The sequence below is a fragment of the Lithobates pipiens genome, unplaced genomic scaffold, assembly GCF_037356315.1.
Source record: "Lithobates pipiens isolate NorthernLeopardFrog02 unplaced genomic scaffold, aLitPip1_a1.2 Scaffold_166, whole genome shotgun sequence".
Lineage (NCBI taxonomy): Eukaryota > Metazoa > Chordata > Amphibia > Anura > Ranidae > Lithobates > Lithobates pipiens.
In genome coordinates, this window is record NW_027507752.1 from 452,048 (window position 1) to 469,954 (window position 17,907).

The 17,907-nt window shown below is 46.1% G+C and overlaps 1 protein-coding gene across 1 annotated transcript in view; it reads right to left on the minus strand.

Moving 5' to 3' along the window:
• Positions 1-17,907, minus strand: part of LOC143986495 (rho guanine nucleotide exchange factor 3-like) — a 62,243-nt gene that overhangs the window by 11,235 nt on the left and 33,101 nt on the right. Inside the window, exons 6-9 of the mRNA XM_077484837.1 lie at positions 16,081-16,143; positions 13,246-13,342; positions 11,137-11,213; positions 1,853-2,110 (exon numbers count right to left, since the gene is read on the minus strand). Coding sequence (XP_077340963.1) covers positions 1,853-2,110; positions 11,137-11,213; positions 13,246-13,342; positions 16,081-16,143 — 495 coding nt within the window. The remainder of the gene's footprint in view (positions 1-1,852; positions 2,111-11,136; positions 11,214-13,245; positions 13,343-16,080; positions 16,144-17,907) is intronic.

The following is a 17,907-nucleotide window of genomic DNA, read 5'->3' on the forward strand; positions in this document are numbered from 1 at the left end:
ACAGTGCACAGTTTGCGCAGCGCTTTACAACATGAGGGCAGACAGTACACTTCAATCAATACAGGAGGGATCAGAGGGCCCTGCTCGTTAGAGCTGACTGAAAGTTGCCACTTCACCCCCGGACCATTTTGCTGGCCAAAGACCCGAGCACCTTTTGCGATTCGGCCCTGCGCCGTTTTAACTGACAATTGCGCGGTCGTGCGACGTGGCTCCCAAACAAAATTGACTTCCCTTTTTCCCCACAAATAGAGCTTTCTTTTGGTGGTATTTGATCACCCCTGCGGTTTTTATTTTTTGCACGATAAACAAAAAAAGAGTGACGATTTTGAAAAAAAAAAAAATTTTTTTTACATTTTGCTATAATAAATATCCCCCAAAAATATATAAAAAAAACGATTTTTTCCTCTGTTTAGGCCGATACGTATTCTTCTACATATTTTTGGTAAAAAAAAAAAAAAAAATTGCAATAAGCATTTATTGATTGGTTTGCACAAAAGTTCTAGTGTTTACAAAATAAGGGATAGTTTTATGGCATTTTTATTAATATTTTTTTTTGTTTTACTAGTAATGGCGGCGAACAGCGATTTTTATCGTGACTGTGGAATTATTGCGGACACATTAGACATTTTTGGGACCATTGTCATTTATACAGCAATCAGTGCTATACAAATGCACGGATTCCTGTGTAAATGACACTGGCAGTGAAGGGGTTAACCACTAGGTGGCAGTGTAGGGGTTAGGTGTGTCCTGGGGCGTTTCTAACTGTGGGGGGGGGGGGTGGCTACATGTGATACGTCACTGATCTATTCTCCCGATGACAGGGAGCAGAGATCAGTGACACTATCATTAGGCAGAACGGGGAGATGCTCGTTTACATTAGCATTTCCCTGTTCTTCCTCCCCGTGAGACGATTGCGGGACCCACGATCCGTCTCACGGTGGTCCTGGCCAGCGCGTGCATGCGATGGGATGGCATGACGGCAAATTTAAAGGGACGTACAGATACGCCCATTTGCCTGTCCGTGCCATTCTGCCGACGTACATCGGCGTGCGCCGGTCGGGAAGTGGGTAGCGAGCAGTGCTGTGCTTTAGGGGTCAGCGATGTGGCCCTTTTATTGCAGAGGTCCTAGACCTAAATCCCATCATGACCCCCGTCTGCCTGGAGTATGTATGCTCTTTTTGTGTTTATGTGTATTTGCTCCTGTTCCTCAAAAATGTGCTAGAAGATAAATGACTATGGTCAGAACAGTAGATTTTAAAGAGGAAGTAAACCCTGATGAGTTTACTTCCTCTTTGATTCCCTGCAAAGGTAAAGCATAATGGACTACTATGCATCGCATTGCATCGCATCGCATCGCATAGTAGTCCATTATGTGTTACTTACCTGACACAGGAGCCAGCGATGTCACCGCTGTCCCCTTGTGTACGGAGCCTCCATCTTCTTGGTGGGTCTCGCTGCTCCAGCGCTGTCACTCGTCGGAGCCGCGACGCCGTCACTCCCGTGCATGCGCACGGGAGCCGCCACTCGCGGCATATCGCCGTTAACTGCGGCGCGCTCAGTGCGCCTGTGTGCCACTGTCTACACCGCATGCGCCATAGACAGCGGTGCCTGTCTTTCGGCAAATATCTCCTAAACCGTATAGGTTTAGGAGATATTTCTTGGACCTACAGGTAAGTCTTAATCTAGGCCTTAATCTAGGCTTACCTGTAGGTCAAAGTGGTTTGTAAGGGTTTACATCCACTTCAAGCCGTTTTGGGGCTTTGTAGATAGTTCTGTATATTCTATATATAGCTCTCCAAAACCTTGCAACATTGGAAATAAATGTTGGGGCACTTCTATGTGCGTCACTCACAGCCTGACTTAGGGGTCCATGGTCTGGGTGGTCCACCATTGTGTGCTTCAATATCTCCTTCAGCAGAAGTGGGTATTTCACCAATCGGCTCCGGGGCAGGTCAAGGAAGCTCCATAAATCTAGTTTCCGGCTAAAGGCCGATTCCTGGCACAGCTGTAGGAAGTTGTGGACGGCCTGGCCTCTCCTCTTGTGGTCCAGCAGGGTCTTGGCAGACACTTGATTGCAGCAGTATGTCTTGTAGGACTGGAGATGAGGAATCTGCAGAGAATGTTTTAATTATTTAATGGAACAAAATAGTAATAGTGTGAAAGGAGTAATGAGAGCAATGCAGAGGCTGCCATTGTTAACGAATTTCTTAGCAGACTCTTCAAGCAATTGTAACGTGTAATTATTATTATTTTTTAATGAAAATAATAAACATGTTCTACTTATCTGCACAGAGCAGCCCCAAACATCCTCTTCTGTGGTCTCCCATCGGAGCCCTCAGCTCTACCTCTTGTGTGTCTGCCACCATAGCAAGCCACTTTCTATGGGGACACAAGTATAGGCATGCTCCCAAGCCCTATGTGCGTCCATAGACACACAGCGTGGTGTGGGTCCTCCCAGCTCCTTCCTCACAGGATTTGACTGACAGTTGCAGGAGCCATCGGCTTCTACTGCTGCCTTAGTGCCCTGTGAGGAGAGGAACAACGACCAGCACCACTGCAGACAGGCACAGCGCTGGATTGAGATGGGACTCAGGTAAGTCTACAGGTAGGTAGGCGATACAACTGCTGGGACATTTTTTACCCTAATGCAAGGAATACATTCAAGTGGTTGTAAACCCTAATATATACCCAGTAAAGTGATTGTCCTCAGGTGATACTTCTACATAAATTGTACCTGACTTTCTGCAGTTTTCTCTTCTCTACAGCCATTTAAAATCTAGAATTTATAAAGCTCATCTAAGCTGTCAGAAAAAGGGGCAGGGAGCTGAAATGACACCCCGCAGAGCTCAGGGAGGACAGCGGATAGGAGGGAAGGGACACCCCCCTTTCACACAGCACACAGGAACAGAGCTGACACTGTCAATCAGCTAAAACTACAAAATAAAATAGTGCAGCATTACCAAACTGTAATCAGTATACATTTACACACATATATCAATATATTAGGGGTGTTGAATTTAATCGCAGCATCGATGCATTGCGATTCGGCATCGATGCTGCGACTGCTAAAAATTGATTTTGGGATAACAATGACATCATCTTTATGTGCACCGGCCCGCCACTCCGAACGGAGCTGAAAGCACTGTGCCCTGCCTCTCCACAGAGCCGTGGCTGTTAGCCGCGCCCTCCCTCCGCTGAGGTCATCCCCAGCCACATCGGGAATGACTGGAGCCTGTGTGAGGTGTGACACGGCTGGTCAGGTGACAGTAGCTCCTGGAACCCGGAAGTTGAGCCGCGAGAGGTTTCCTCCGCTCTCCCCCAGCCAACTGCAGCGGTGCCTGACTGCCAGTGCTGCCGCTCTCCCCAGGATAGCATCAAGGCTACATGTTCCATCCCCTGACATTCTGTGCTGTGAGGTTGGGGGTCACCGCAGTCCCCCCCCCCGACACTGATCCAGTGCTACTTTTCTGAGCACCCCCAGGTTCTGCCACTCCACTGGCATTGGTTTTTCCCCATTGGAGGCAAGTAGTCTCCTCCCTGGCTCCTGTGTGCTTATGCAGCAATCGTTAGTTACTGTATGCACAAAAAAAGTTACTTTAAAATAAATAAACTTGATGGTGGACCTAACAAGTGACAATGCCATTTAGTTAATTATTAGTGATTCACATCACAACTTCATTAAAACCTTCTTTTTTTTTGTATGATTTATGGTTTTGCTCATCACAGATCAAGTGCATGTGTGGGGTCAGTGATGCACAAAACCATAAATCATACAAAAAAAAAAGAAGGTATTAATGAAGTTGTGATGTGAATCACTAAGACAATAAGACATACATAAACCATAATTAACGAAATGGCATTGTCACTTGTTAGGTCCACCATCAAGTTTATTTCTTTTAAAGTAACTTACTTGTGCATACAGTAACTAGCGATTGCTGCAGGAGCACACAGGAGCCAGAGAGGAGACTACTACAGAGCTAGCAGCCCCTGTGCTGGGTTGGCACCCTCAAATGTAAGCGGCCTCTTGGCTTTCTTGTATGTTTTCGCTTTTTAATAAATTGAATTCCGCTATGGATCTCCTTGTTGTTTTCCATATATCCCATCCCTAAACCCCGGAGAGGACGTTTTTCTTATGTACATCTCCAGTCTCCATATGGGAGCAGGCATTATCCTACCAAAGGCCTATTTGACTTTCTTTGTAATAAAAAATAGGATTTTTATATACAGCTTACCTGTAAAATCCTTTTCTTGAGAGTACATCACGGGACACAGGAGCTTCATTACATAGTGGGTTATATAGGCACCTCTGGTGATTGGACACTGGTTGACCCAATTAAAGAGAATTCCTCCCCTATATAACCCCTCCCATTAGGGAGGCACCTCAGTTTTGTAGCAAAGCAATAAGAAACCACGTAAAACCCAAGAGGGGCGGGAGCCCTGTGTCCCGTGATGTACTCTCAAGAAAAGGATTTTACAGGTAAGCTGTATATAAAAATCCTATTTTCTTGATCATACATCACGGGACACAGGAGCTTCATTACATAGTGGGATGTCCCATAGCAATGCTCAGGTTGAGGGGAGGGAGACACAGATCATAATTGAAGACCGCCAGGGACCTGAGGACCTAAACTGCAGCCTGCAGAACACTACGCCCAAAGGCGATATCCTCTTGCCCTCTGACATCCACCTGATAGAATCTGGTGAATGTGTGGACTGATGACCAAGTCGCAGCCTTACAGAACTGAGCCAGGGAGGCCTGGTGATGCACTGCCCAAGAAGCACTTACAGCCCTAGTAGAGTGCGCTTTCACCTGAAAAGGAGGAATCTTCCCCTTTAAATCATAGGCCTGAGAAATAACCTGTCTGATCCACCTCGAGAGAGTGGACTTTGACGCTGCCTGACCCTTTTTAGGGCCTTCTGGCAGAATAAATAAACAGTCAGTCTTTCTTATCTGAGCAGTTGCCTGAAGATAAAGACTGATTGCTCTAACCACATCTAAAGTGTGTAAGGATTCTTCCTCTATGGACTGAGGGTTTGGAAAAAAGGATGGTAGGATTACATCCTGATTCAGGTGAAAACCTGAAACTACCTTAGGTAGGAAGGACCTGTTGGGACGCATGACCACTCGGTCCTTATGGATAATTAAATAGGGCTCTTTACAGGAAAGAGCTGCCAATTCTGATACCCTTCTAGCCGTGGATATGGCTACTAGGAACACCAGCTTCTTTGTCAGGAGAGTTAAGGAAGCCAGATGCAGAGGTTCAAATGGTTGGGCTTCTAAGGCCGAGAGAACCAAATTCAGATCCCATGGGCATACCGGAGGTTTGACTGGCGGTCTCATCCGCATAGCCCCCTGGATAAAAGCCCGTACTAGGGAATGTGATGCAAGCGATCTTTGAAAAAAGACCGATAGGGCCGAAATCTGCACCTTGATGGTGCTTATGGCCAAATTCATTTCAAGGCCTGACTGGAGAAAGGCCAAGATTCTGCTAATGACATACCTTCTGGGATGCCATCTCCTGGGTTCACACCAGGAAACATATGCCCTCCAGATCTTGTAATAGATACGCCTGGAGGCCGGTTTTCTGGCATTGACCAGAGTGGAGAGGACTGGCCCCGAAAGACCACGGCCTCTCAAAATGTGGGTCTCAGCAGCCAGACCGTCAAATTCAGACTGCGTAAAGCAGGGTGGTAGATTGGACCCTGTGAGAGCAGATCTGGCCGGAGAGGGAGGGTCCATGACCTGCCCACTGCCAACTTCATGATTTCTGCGAACCATGGTCGCCTGGGCCAAGCCGAGGCCACTAGAAGGACCGGCTTCGTCTCCCTCTTGACCCTTCCCAAGAACCTCGATAACAGCGGGTTCGGGGGGAAGGCATAGATCAGATTGTACTGATCCCAGGGAACTGTCAGAGCATCTGACCCCTGAGCAAGTGCATCTCTTGTCCTTGACACAAAGTTGTCCAGTTTCCTGTTGAATCTGGACGCAAACAAATCCACGTCTGGAGTGCCCCACCTGTGACATATGTCTTGAAACACCTCGGGGTGCAGAGCCCATTCTCCTGGGCACAACTGCTGGCGGCTGAGATAATCTGCCTGCCAATTCTCCACTCCTGGGATGAAGACTGCAGAGAGGCACGGAACATGCTCTTCTGCCCAGACAAGTATGCGATTCACCTCCTTTTGGGCCACCAGACTTCTGGTACCGCCCTGGTGATTGATGTAAGCCACTGCGGTGGCATTGTCGGACTGAATCCGAACTGGGAAACCTCGCAGTCTGTGAGACCACTCTCTGAGTGCCATGTAAATTGCCCGAATCTCCAAGATGTTTATGGGCAGCAGACTTTCTGTCGCAGACCATTTTCCCTGCGAGCATGTTTCCTGCAACACGGCTCCCCAGCCTGTCAGGCTGGCATCCGTGGTGACAATCTTCCATAAGAGGGGAAGAAAGGTTTTGCCTTTCAGCAAATTTTTGGTCTGTAACCACCAGACAAGACTTTTGCGTGCCCGAGGGGATAAACGCATAGGAAGATCCAGGGATTGGGACTTCCTGTTCCAAATCGCAAGGATGCATCTTTGCAGGGGCCTTGAGTGGAACTGGGCGAATGGAACGGCCTCGAAAGAGGCGACCATCTTTCCCAACAGTCTCATGTACAACCGAATGGCGGAAGATCTTCTGCCCAGAATCAGGTGCACTAGATCTCCAATGGCCAAGGCCTTTGGTTTTGGAAGGAACACCCTGCCTTGAGTGGTGTCGATAATCAGACCCAGGTAATCCAACCTGGTGGTCGGTTGTAAAGACGACTTTTCTAGGTTTATAATCCAACCTAGGCGGCCCAGATGTTCTAGCGTTTTGGTGACGCTGCGACTTAGGCACGCTGCAGTTCTCTCTACGAGAAGCAAGTCGTCTAGGTAAGCCATGACGGCTATGCCCTGAACTCTTAAGATTGCTAAGAGAGGGTCTAGAATCTTCGTGAAGACTCGAGGGGCCGTGGCTAGGCCGAACGGCAGGGCCACAAATTGAAAATGGCGCTGCTCTACCGCAAACCTCAGAAACTTCTGGTGTGCGGGAAATATTGGCACATGGAGATATGCGTCTTTGATATCTATTGATGCCATGAATTCTCCTCCTTGCAGGGAGGAGACCACAGTGCGTATTGACTGCATCCGGAAGGTCTGGATGTGTAGAAACTGGTTTAAGTCTCTCAGATCCAAGATAGGTCTGACACTTCCGTTTGGTTTTGGAACGGTGAAGAGATTCGAATAGAAACCTGAACCCTGATCTTTCGGGCTCACTTCTACTATCACACCTTGGGATAGTAACTGATCTAAGGCCAGAAATAGCGGTTTCTGCTTTATCGGATCCCTGGGGATCCTTGACCTTAGAAAACGAGAAGGTGGAATCTCCTGAAACTCTAGCTTGTAGCCCAGAGATACTGAAGAGATCACCCATTTGTCCTGAATCTCTTCCCGCCAGGCGCCTGCAAACTGCAGGAGCCTTCCCCCCACTCGGCCGAGCGGGGGCGCCCCTTCACAAGGATGTCTTGGAGGTCTGCTTGGCAGGCTTCCGCCCCCAAGTCCTTTTCTGTCCCTGTGCTCGGCCCTGAGGCTTTCCAGCCGAGGAGGGCTGCGAAGGCCGTCGCCACTGTTTAGAGCTTGACGCTTCAGGAGAGAGAGTACGCCTGAAAGAAGGACGTTTACTCTTCTTGACTGGAAGGAGTGTAGATTTACCTCCCGAAATATTTTTGACGAATTTATCTAATTCTTCTCCAAACAACCGTTCCCCTTTAAATGGGAACCCAGCCAAATGCTTCTTGCATGACATCTCAGCAGCCCAATTCTTTAGCCATAGAGCCCTACGCATGTGTACCAGCATGAGGGACAAACGTGATGCTTGTTGGACAGAATCCAAAATCGCATCAATTATGAAACATAAGATGTGAGGCATCTCTGCATATTTCTCTACTTCCTCATTAGGAAGGAGTTCAAACATCTGTTTAACCTGTTCCTTAAGGAACTGACACAACCCCACGGCTGCGACTGTAGGTTGCACCACAGCGCCGGCCATGGAAAAGGAGGCTTTTAACAAGGTTTCCAGCTTTTTGTCAGCTGGATCCTTAAATACCTGCGCATTATCCAAAGGACAAGTTAGGTTTTTATTCACACAAGAGATAGCCGCATCCACAGATGGGGCCCCCCACTTCTTGGTGAAACTTTCCTCCACGGGATAATACATAGAAAACCTCTTGGGAGGAGTAAACAGTTTATCGGGATGTCCCCAGTCCTTATACATCAAGTCAGCCATTAAAGGATGAATTGGGAAGGAACAAGCAGTCTGTGGGGCCCTTCTGACTCCCAGGGAAGAGACAGAGGATGTAGCGACTTCAGCAGCTGGCATTCTGAACGTGGTACGCACCAATTCAGTGTAATACTGCACCTGCTTTCTGAGTGCCTGGGAGGAGGGGACTGACTCCTCATCCTCTGACTGATCCGACTGCTCATGATCCCTTTCCAAAGATAGGGATCTCTCCTCATTTTCAGAGCAACTGTCTGAGAGAGGAATCTCAGCAGAGGGAGGGGATCTACCCCTTTTCTTGCTATCTTTTAGGGAAGCAGAAATAAAATTCATTATCCTCCCTTCAAAACTCTCCAATGAAGCCCTAAGGGAGTCCTCCGTGACATAGACCGGGGCTGCGACATTAGGAGAGGCTGCAAAGCCTGAAAGGGGCACTGACTCGTCTTGAGATGCAGGCTCCACTCTTGCAGAGGGGGATGGTAATCTGCATGCACCTTTAGAACCCCTAGACCTAGGCGGTGAACTGCCAGTGCTTTTGTTACCTGCCCCTGAAACCCTCTTACGAGGAGACATAGTACTGAGCTACAAAGCAGAGTTACTAGTGTAAAATGCAATCACTTTGTTGTGCTTAAAGTCTCACAATAAATCAATATAAGCTTAACTGCACAATATGATGCTGAGTAGGTGTCTTAAGGTTCGCCTGGATCCAATCCCACGGATGCTTACAGCCCACAGCTCCTGTGTCTCACCTTACAGTCCCCTGACGCTCTGGGCTTTTAAAAACGGCCGTTTTGGCGCCTGCATAGCAGTCTGGAGCACTTGATTGTGCACAGCTGGCAACCACACCCCCCCCCCTCTCCCTATTAGGCCGGGAGCGCGCCCGGCGCGCGTGCACGCGCCCGCGCGCGTGCACGAGGACCGCGGGATCCGGAGGGGGGAAGGGGAACCCAAAAGGAGTGACCTGGGACCCCCTGATCTGCGTGGGACCCCTTTTTTATTTGTATTGTGGCAGGGACTGCAAGGAAACGTGATAGCTGGGAGGACCAGGCATTTCACTGAGCGTGTTTGTTTGAAAGGCATGTAAGTATGCATCAGGCTTGCTCTTACTCCCTCAAGTGGTGGAAACCAGGTAAGACATACAACTACTCAAAATGAAGAAATCCATTCATATATTAAATATATAGGATGACTTCCCATACCTGTTCCCCGCCGCAGGAATTGCTGATTTCAGACCAATTCCAGCCTTCACCCATCACGGCGGGTATTGTTAGCCAACCTTCAGGCGTATCTGGGAATCTTACGAAAAGATTCTCCTACCTGGGCCTTGTAGAAAACTCTGCCAGAACTTACGGGCGCCCTGAGTAAACAGTACCCCAAGTCTGGTTGTCCCAGAGTCCAGTCTTCCAATGGAGAGGACTTACAGGCAAAACCTCGTGTCTTCGGCAGACGAGGCCCGGGTACCATACCATCTTGGGAGTCAATTATCGGCCCGAGGTATGGATCCGGTTTGTTGTAGCCCTTCGGCCCTCGCCGGGACCCGCATAGAGCTAAGTTTTACGTGACCATCGACCAGACACTGGCGAAAAAACTGAGGTGCCTCCCTAATGGGAGGGGTTATATAGGGGAGGAATTCTCTTTAATTGGGTCAACCAGTGTCCAATCACCAGAGGTGCCTATATAACCCACTATGTAATGAAGCTCCTGTGTCCCGTGATGTATGATCAAGAAAGTCAAATTTATCTGATAAGCAGATTTATTACTCAGCACAGGTTGGGTGTCGTTCGTGGTGTTGTTAGTGAAGGATTTCTCACTACTTCTTTGGAAGATTGTCTACACACAGAAGATCTTGCTTTTGTCTTTATAGACCACTATGAACTGTTTTTTTTTTGGGACTATTTACATTCACTTTTGCCACGATCTCGTTTGATTGATTGAGTTCTTTTGATATTCTGTTCATATTGTGTTTTTTTTTACATTGGTTTCACATTTATGATTATCTAATGTTTGTTGACACTGTGGGGGTTATTTACTAAAGGCAAATCCACGTTGCACTGCAAGCTCACTTGAAAGTGCAATTGGAAGTGCAGTTAGAGCTCGTTCACACTGAGGCGGCACGACTTGCAGCGCAACTGCCTCAGGCGACCGGTATCCGACTTTAGCGGCGGCTTGCGAAATGACTTCTGTATAGAAGTCAATGCAAGTCGCCCCAAAAGTCGTACAGGAACCTTTTTTCTAAGTTGGAGCGACTTGAGTCTCTCCGATTAGAACGGTTCCATTGCATAGAGCGGGACGCGACTTGTCAGGCGGCTAAGTCGCCCAATGGGTCGCCCCTGTGTGAACCGGCTCTGACTGTAGATCCGAGGGGGACATGCAAGGAAAATAAAAAAACAGCATTTTAGCTTGCACATGATCGGATGATAAAATCAGCAGAGCTTCCCCTCATTTCAGATCTACCATTCAGATTGTGTAAATTTTCCTTTAGATTATATGTCAAATGAGGGCCGTTCAATGTGTATCCAATCAGGCAGGTCTGTTGCATTACATAGATAATAGTAAAGTGTGGCCAGATTAACATCACCAACTGCTTCTTGTGCCTCCCCTTATCCAAACTACAGGTTAGGAATCGGATCCTTAAAATTTTGGATTACAAAGACAGGTACCTGGGATGCCTCATTCAATGCAACTCAAATAATTCAATCATTATTATCATATTCCACATTGGAAAGACATATTAAAAATTTGCTTTAAAATAGTGTTTGTTGATTGTCAGTGTAACGATCAGACGGTGAAGGGCTGGAAACCTGATTGGTGCAGAGTCACCAGGCTGAGATTCTGCTCACCCATTCCAGCATTGCCGGCCCCACTAGATTGACTGTCCCATCCTCACGGCGTAACTTCAGCAGGCGGTCTAGGAGATCTGGAATAAAAGGAGAGGAGAGATAATTTCTCCTAGTGAATAAAAAAAATCCCATTGCCAGGCAGCTTCACAGAGAACATTTCAATTCCATTAAACTCCATCTCTATGAGAAGTTAACTTTATCCATCCAAATATAGACAAAAGTAGATCTACACCCAATTACTAAAATCTCATGTAAGCGTTTCAATATAATTAACGAATGTTAAAACCATAACTTTAACAAAAGAGAAGGGTCCTTGTTCCGGCACTCCCTATTATAGGGTGACAAATCTCCCAAGCTTTGATCACCTCACGGAGATAGACACGGCCGTCCACCTAAACTGACCGGGCCGGGCAAGGAGAGCATTCATCAGAGAAGAGCCAAGAGGTCCATGGTGACTCTGGAGGAGCTGCAGAGATCCACAGCTCAGGGGGGAGAATCTGTCCACAGGACAACTATTAGTCGTCTCTCCACAAATCTGCCCTTTATGGAAGAGTGACAAGAAGAAAGACATTGGAGAAAGAAAGTCATAAGAAGTCCTGTTTGTAGTTTGTGAGAAGCCATGTGGGGGAGGGGGCAGCAAACATGTGGAAGAAGGTGATCTGGTCAGAGGAGACCAAAATTCTACTTTATGGCCTAAAAGTAAAACGCTATGTGTGGGGAAAACCAACACCGTCCATCCCCCGAACACACCATCCCCACCGTGAGACATGGTGGTGGCAGCATCATGTGGTGGGGATGCTTTTCTTCAGCAGAGACAGGGAAGCTGGTCAGAGTTGATGGGAAGATGGATGGAGACAAATACAGGACAATCTTAGAAGAAAACCTGTTAGAGTCTGCAAAATACTGCAGGACAATGACCCTAAACGTACAGCCAGCGATACAATGGAATGGTTTAGATCAAAGAATATTCATGTCTTAGAATGGCCCAGTCACAGTCCAGACCTAATTCCAATTGAGAATCTGCGGCAAGACTTGAAAATTGCTGATCACAAACGCTCTCCATCCAATCTGACAGAGCTTGAGATATTTTGCAAAGAAGAAGAATGGGCAAACATTTTACTCTCCAGATGTGCAAAGCTGCTAGAGACACCCCCAAAAAAGACTTGCAGCTTTAATTGCAGCAAATGCACGCCACACTTTTCAGATATTTGTAAAAAAAAAATTGAAAGCCATTTATCATTTTCCTTCCACTTCACCATTATGTGCCACTTTGTGTTGGTTTATCACATAAAATCTCAATAAAATACATTTTGTTTACGTTTTTGGTTGTAACATGACAAAAATTGGAAAATTTCAAGGGGTATGAATACTTTTTCAAGGCACTGTATCCAGTGCCACTTTAAAGTGGTGTTTCAGCTGTAAAATTTTTTTTTAAAAAGTCAGCAGCTAAAAAAAAAAAAGTAGCTGCTGACTTTTAATAAGGAGACTTACCTTTCCAGGGCATCCGTGATGTCGGCCGCCGAGGCTGACATGTCCCTCGGCTCTCGCGCCACCATTCGTAATAAGGGAAACAGGCAGTGGAGCCTCGCGGCTTCACTGCCCATTTCCTACTGCGCATGCGCGAGTCACGTGTCACTTTGTGAATGGGACGCGCTGTGTTAGGGAACACACAGTTCCCAGAACACATCGCGCCCCATTACCCAGAAGACTGAAAATCACTGAGGAGCAGGAAGAAGGCAGATTAGGAAGACTGCCTAGCAACAGGGATTTCTGACCAAGTAAAAAAAAATTTTTTTTTCAAATGTTATTTTTTTTACATTTTTTTAATAATATTAATGCTTTTTTTTTTACAGGGTGGCCCTCCACTTTCATTTTGCTCTGTACGGTGGTCTCTTTCAGAGTTTTTTTTATTGTCTATGTAGTAACAGTATATAATACATTAACAAACATTCAAGAGACAACAGAGGTGATCTCCATGACATTCCACTGAAATTTTGTTGGCATGCTATAAATTTATACCTAAACCTAACTAATGACACCAACCGTTTGCATTTCCTCCAGTGTCCAAATGCACAACCACCAGTACTGCATATCTAATGACCATCTCACCTTGGTGCAATGCGGGCAGGGAGTCCAAGATGCCGAATATCTGGTTCAGCTCTTCCTCACTCATGATCGCCAGTTTTAGCATGGGCTCATAGTAGTTCTAGAAGAACAATTCAACAATGACTGGTGAGCAGGTTTTACACGGCAGAGACGGGTGGGGGGGGGGGGCCTTTACAGAGGGGTCAACAGTACCAACATATACCAAAGAAACTCCATATCTAACTTGTGGATGGTGGAACTAATGCTAGACAAGTTAAAACAGCAAAAGATTTATATAAAAAGTTGGGGCCAAACTGGATGCCCTTTAGTACTTGCTGTGCATCCCTTGGCTCTCAGCAGTCAGCAGCGGAAGCACCAGTTTGATTTCTTAGCCCTTGTACACACGGTCGGAGAATCCATCGGAATGTGTCCTATCGGACCGCGTTGTCGGATAATCCGACTGTGTGTGGTCTGCATCGGACTGTTTCCGTTGGAATATGCGTCGGACCAAATTTTCCAACTTGCTGGAAATATTTTCCGACAAACTGGTCCGATCGGACATACTCCGATCATGTGTAGAGAATTCCGATCAGACAAAGTGCCACGCATGCTCAGATCAAATTTCTACATCAAAGCTATTGGCTACTAGCCTGAACGTAGTCCCGTCGTAACGAAATTACGTCATCACGTTCTGAAAGATCGGATTTTTTGACAACTTTGTCCGATCGTGTGTATGCAAATGTTTCGGACAAAATCCGACGGACAAAATCCAACGGATTTGGCTGTCGGAATCTCCGACCGTGTGTACAAGGGCTAAGGGCGCTGTAATAACAGTATCTCTTTAAGAGGTGTTTAAGATTTTGCATAAACATACAAAAAAAGAGAACTATTACAAAAGTAGAAAAAGAGTATAGGTAACATCCACAGATACATTACCCAAGGGTAACAAAATTAGTACATGGGGACTACACAGAGCCCGATATAAAATATGAGACCATACAGGATATCTATATTACAACCGAAGCCCACATATTCACACTCATACACATAACAGTGATCTCTAGCAGTCTCATGCAATATCCTAAATCCTGCAGCATGCCTCCAGTCTCCGGACAAACCTGAAGCATACAGTCATGGCCAAAAACATTGGCAATACTGCATTTCTGTCATATAATGCACCGCTTCGCCCAGAAAATTGTTGCAATTACAAATGTTCAGGCATTCCCATGGTTATTTCTTTTGTTTGTATTAGTGTGACACAAAAATAGAGGAGAAACAAACAAAATAAAATCTGACCACATTCCACGCAAAACTCCAAAAATGGACTGGACAAAATTTATTGACACCTTCTCAAAATTGTAAGAAATAATTGCATTCCAAGTTTGGTGATGCTCCTGTAATTTATAATTAAACTCACCTATATCAATTAACAGGTGCTGACAATATAGAAATCACATCGGCAAACAGTTAAAATGGTGGAAAATTGACTCAACATTTCTGTTGTGTGTCTCCGTGTGCCACGTGGAGCATGAAAAAGAGAAAGAGCAGCAAAGAATTGTCTGGAAAAGCATGGACAATCTCAAGGTTACAAGTCCATCTCTAGAGATCTTAATGTTCCTGTGTCCACTGTGCGCAACATTGTCAAGAAGTTTACAGCCCAGGGAACTGTAGCTAATCTCCCTGGACGTGGGCGAAAGAGAAAAATAGATCAAAGATTGCAACAAAGTATTGTTTCAAATGGTGGATAAAGAAACTCAATCAACTTCCAGACAAATTCAAGCTGGCCTTCAGGCACAGGGTACAACTGTGTAAGCTCACACTATACGTCGCCATCTGAATGAAAAGGGGGCGCTATGGTAGGAAACCCAGGAGGACCCCACTGCTGACACATACACATAAAAAAGCCAGATTGGAGTTTGCCAAAACGTACCCAAGGAAGTCAAAATCCTTTTGGAGGAATGTGCTGTAGACAGACAAAACAAAAATGACAGCTTTTATCATTCTACTGTTTTCAGAAAAATAAATGAGGCCTTTAAAGACAAGAATACAGTCCCTACAGTCAAACATGTTGGAGGGTCATTGATGTTTTGGGGTTGCTTTGCTGCTTCAGGCACTGGATGTCTTGACCGTTTTGCATGGCATTATGAAATCTGAAGACTACTAAAGAATTCTGGGGTGCAATGTAGGGCCCAGTGTCAGAAAGTTGGGTCTCTGTCAGAGGTCACGGGTCTTACAGCAGGACAATGACCCAAAGCACACGTCAAAAAGTGCTCCAGAAATGGTTTAAGACAAAGCCCCGGAGAGTACTGTCTGGCCAGCAATGAGTCCAGATCTAAATCCCATAGAGCACATGTGGAGAGAGCTCAAAACAGCAGCTGGGAAAAGGAACCCTTCCAATCTGAGAGACCTGGAGTAGTTGGCTAAAGAAGAGTGTTCCAAAATTCCAGTAGAGAGGTGTAAGAAACTTGATGATGGTTACAAGAAGCAATATGATTTCAGTTATTTTTCCCAAGAGGTGTGCTACCACATGTTAAATTGAGGGTGCCAATAATTTTGTCCAGTCCATTTTTTGGAGTTTTGTGTGAAATGTGTCAGATTTGGCTTTTTGTTTCTCCATTTTTTTGTGTCACACCAATACACACAAAAGAAATACACTTGAGAATTCCTAAACATTTGTAATTGCAACAATATTCTGGGTGAAGTGGTGCATTAGCTGACAGAAATGCAGGGGTGCCAATATTTTTGGCCATGACTCTATCTAGACTCTTCTCTAGCATTACATACAGAGCGGTGATGTCGGTTACCATTAGTTGAGGTCCTCTATATCTCATAAGAGGATAATACTTGCAGGTTTTTTACCTTCTTGACCAGGTTGAGGTCTTCTATCAACATGTGCTCCCCCTGCATCAGCTCGAAGATCACCTGTGTGTGAATTATATTTGTCATATATACAGCAGAGTGAATAGAGATCATTCATTACACAGAAGAAACCCCCGGGACCTAATTATATTGCATGTGACTTACAGAACCTGGGGCTGGTGCATTTTTATTCTGCATCAAAAACACATGAACAGTAATCTAACTTGGCCCTAGTTCACACCAGTCCAGTGCATTCCAGTGCAGCCAACAAAAGTAGAACATGCTGCATTTTTTTCTGTATTGAACGGGACAAAACACATCAAAAACGTAACAAAACACACATTTCCTTACTTGAGATGAAGGGAAAAAAGGAGGGGAAAAAAAAACCGCACCAGAACACATAAAAAATGCATGTAAACGCACATGCAAAACACATCCAGAATGCAGAAAATGTAGTGTGAACTGGCCCTTACAGAGGGTCTAGTACCTAGGGATGTGGCTGTATTATGAGGAAGTAGAGTTAACTTACAATGCAGAAGTATAAGGTAATTAACTCCACAGAACCTGCAAAATTTGCATTGCATACAACACTAGATATCTTGGTTTAACTCTCCTGGAGTATCTCGGTGCTACTGCAAGTAAAGGTCCCTGCCAACTGAATAGCAGCAGAAAAAAAAAGTGCTCATAAATTCACAATATAATGAAGGAAAAACAAAAAATGGTGCTGAAGTAACGTGAATGATATTGCTATACATTCGATTTGAATTCATTCCATCCGGGTGGAAGGTGGCCAGTACCTTGCAACTAACTATCCTTTCCTGTGCCTTTCCTGAAGAAGCGAGATTGACTGTGGGATTTGTAGCACCGTCGTTTCAGATCGATGGTGGTCATCTCTATGAACTACTTAGCTTCTTTGGAAAGGTTTCTTTGTTGATCCTAGTTGAATATTACATACCGTATTTATCGGCGTATAACACCCACTTTTTTCCCCTTAAAATCAGGGGGAAATCGCGGGTGCGTGTTATACGCCGATCCTCTGCGATTTCTGGGCTCTGGGCAGCTTTCAGCTGCCTTCGGCCCTTCTCGCAGCTTTCGGCTGCCTTCTGCCTTTCTTGGCGGCTTTCGGCCGTCTTCGGCAGAGAAGGGCCGAGAGCGGCCGAAAGCCGCCGAGTGTGGCTGAAGGCGGCCTAAAGCCGCCAAGTGCGGCCAAAAGGCGCCGAGTATGGCTGAAGGCGGCCTAAAGCCGCCGAGTGCGGCCAAAAGGCGCCGAGTATGGCTGAAGGCGGCCTAAAGCTGCCGAGTGCGGCCAAAAGCCACCGAGAACGGCCGAAGGCGGCCGAGAACTACCGGGCGCCATTTTTAAAAATAAAACCTAACACTAAGGGGACAACGATGCACAGGCTGCAATGAGGACAGGCTGCAATGAGGACAGGCTGCATGACAAGGCTGCAATGAGGACAGGCTGCAATGAGGACAGGCTGCATGACAAGGCTGCAATGATGGACAGGCTGCAATGAGGACAGGCTGCAATGATGGACAGGCTGCATGACAAGGCTGCAATGAGGACAGGCTGCATGACAAGGCTGCAATGAGGACAGGCTGTATGACAAGGCTGCAATGATGGGCAGGCTGCATGACAAGGCTGCAATGAGGACAGGCTGTATGACAAGGCTGCAAATGACACTGATAAGGCTGCATTGAAGGGCATTTAAATGTAAGTTTTTTTTCCTTAAATTTCCCTCCTAAAAGTTTTTTCCCTTAAAATTCCCTCCTAAACTTGGGGTGCGTGTTATACGCCGACACGTGTTAAATACGGTATGTACTGAT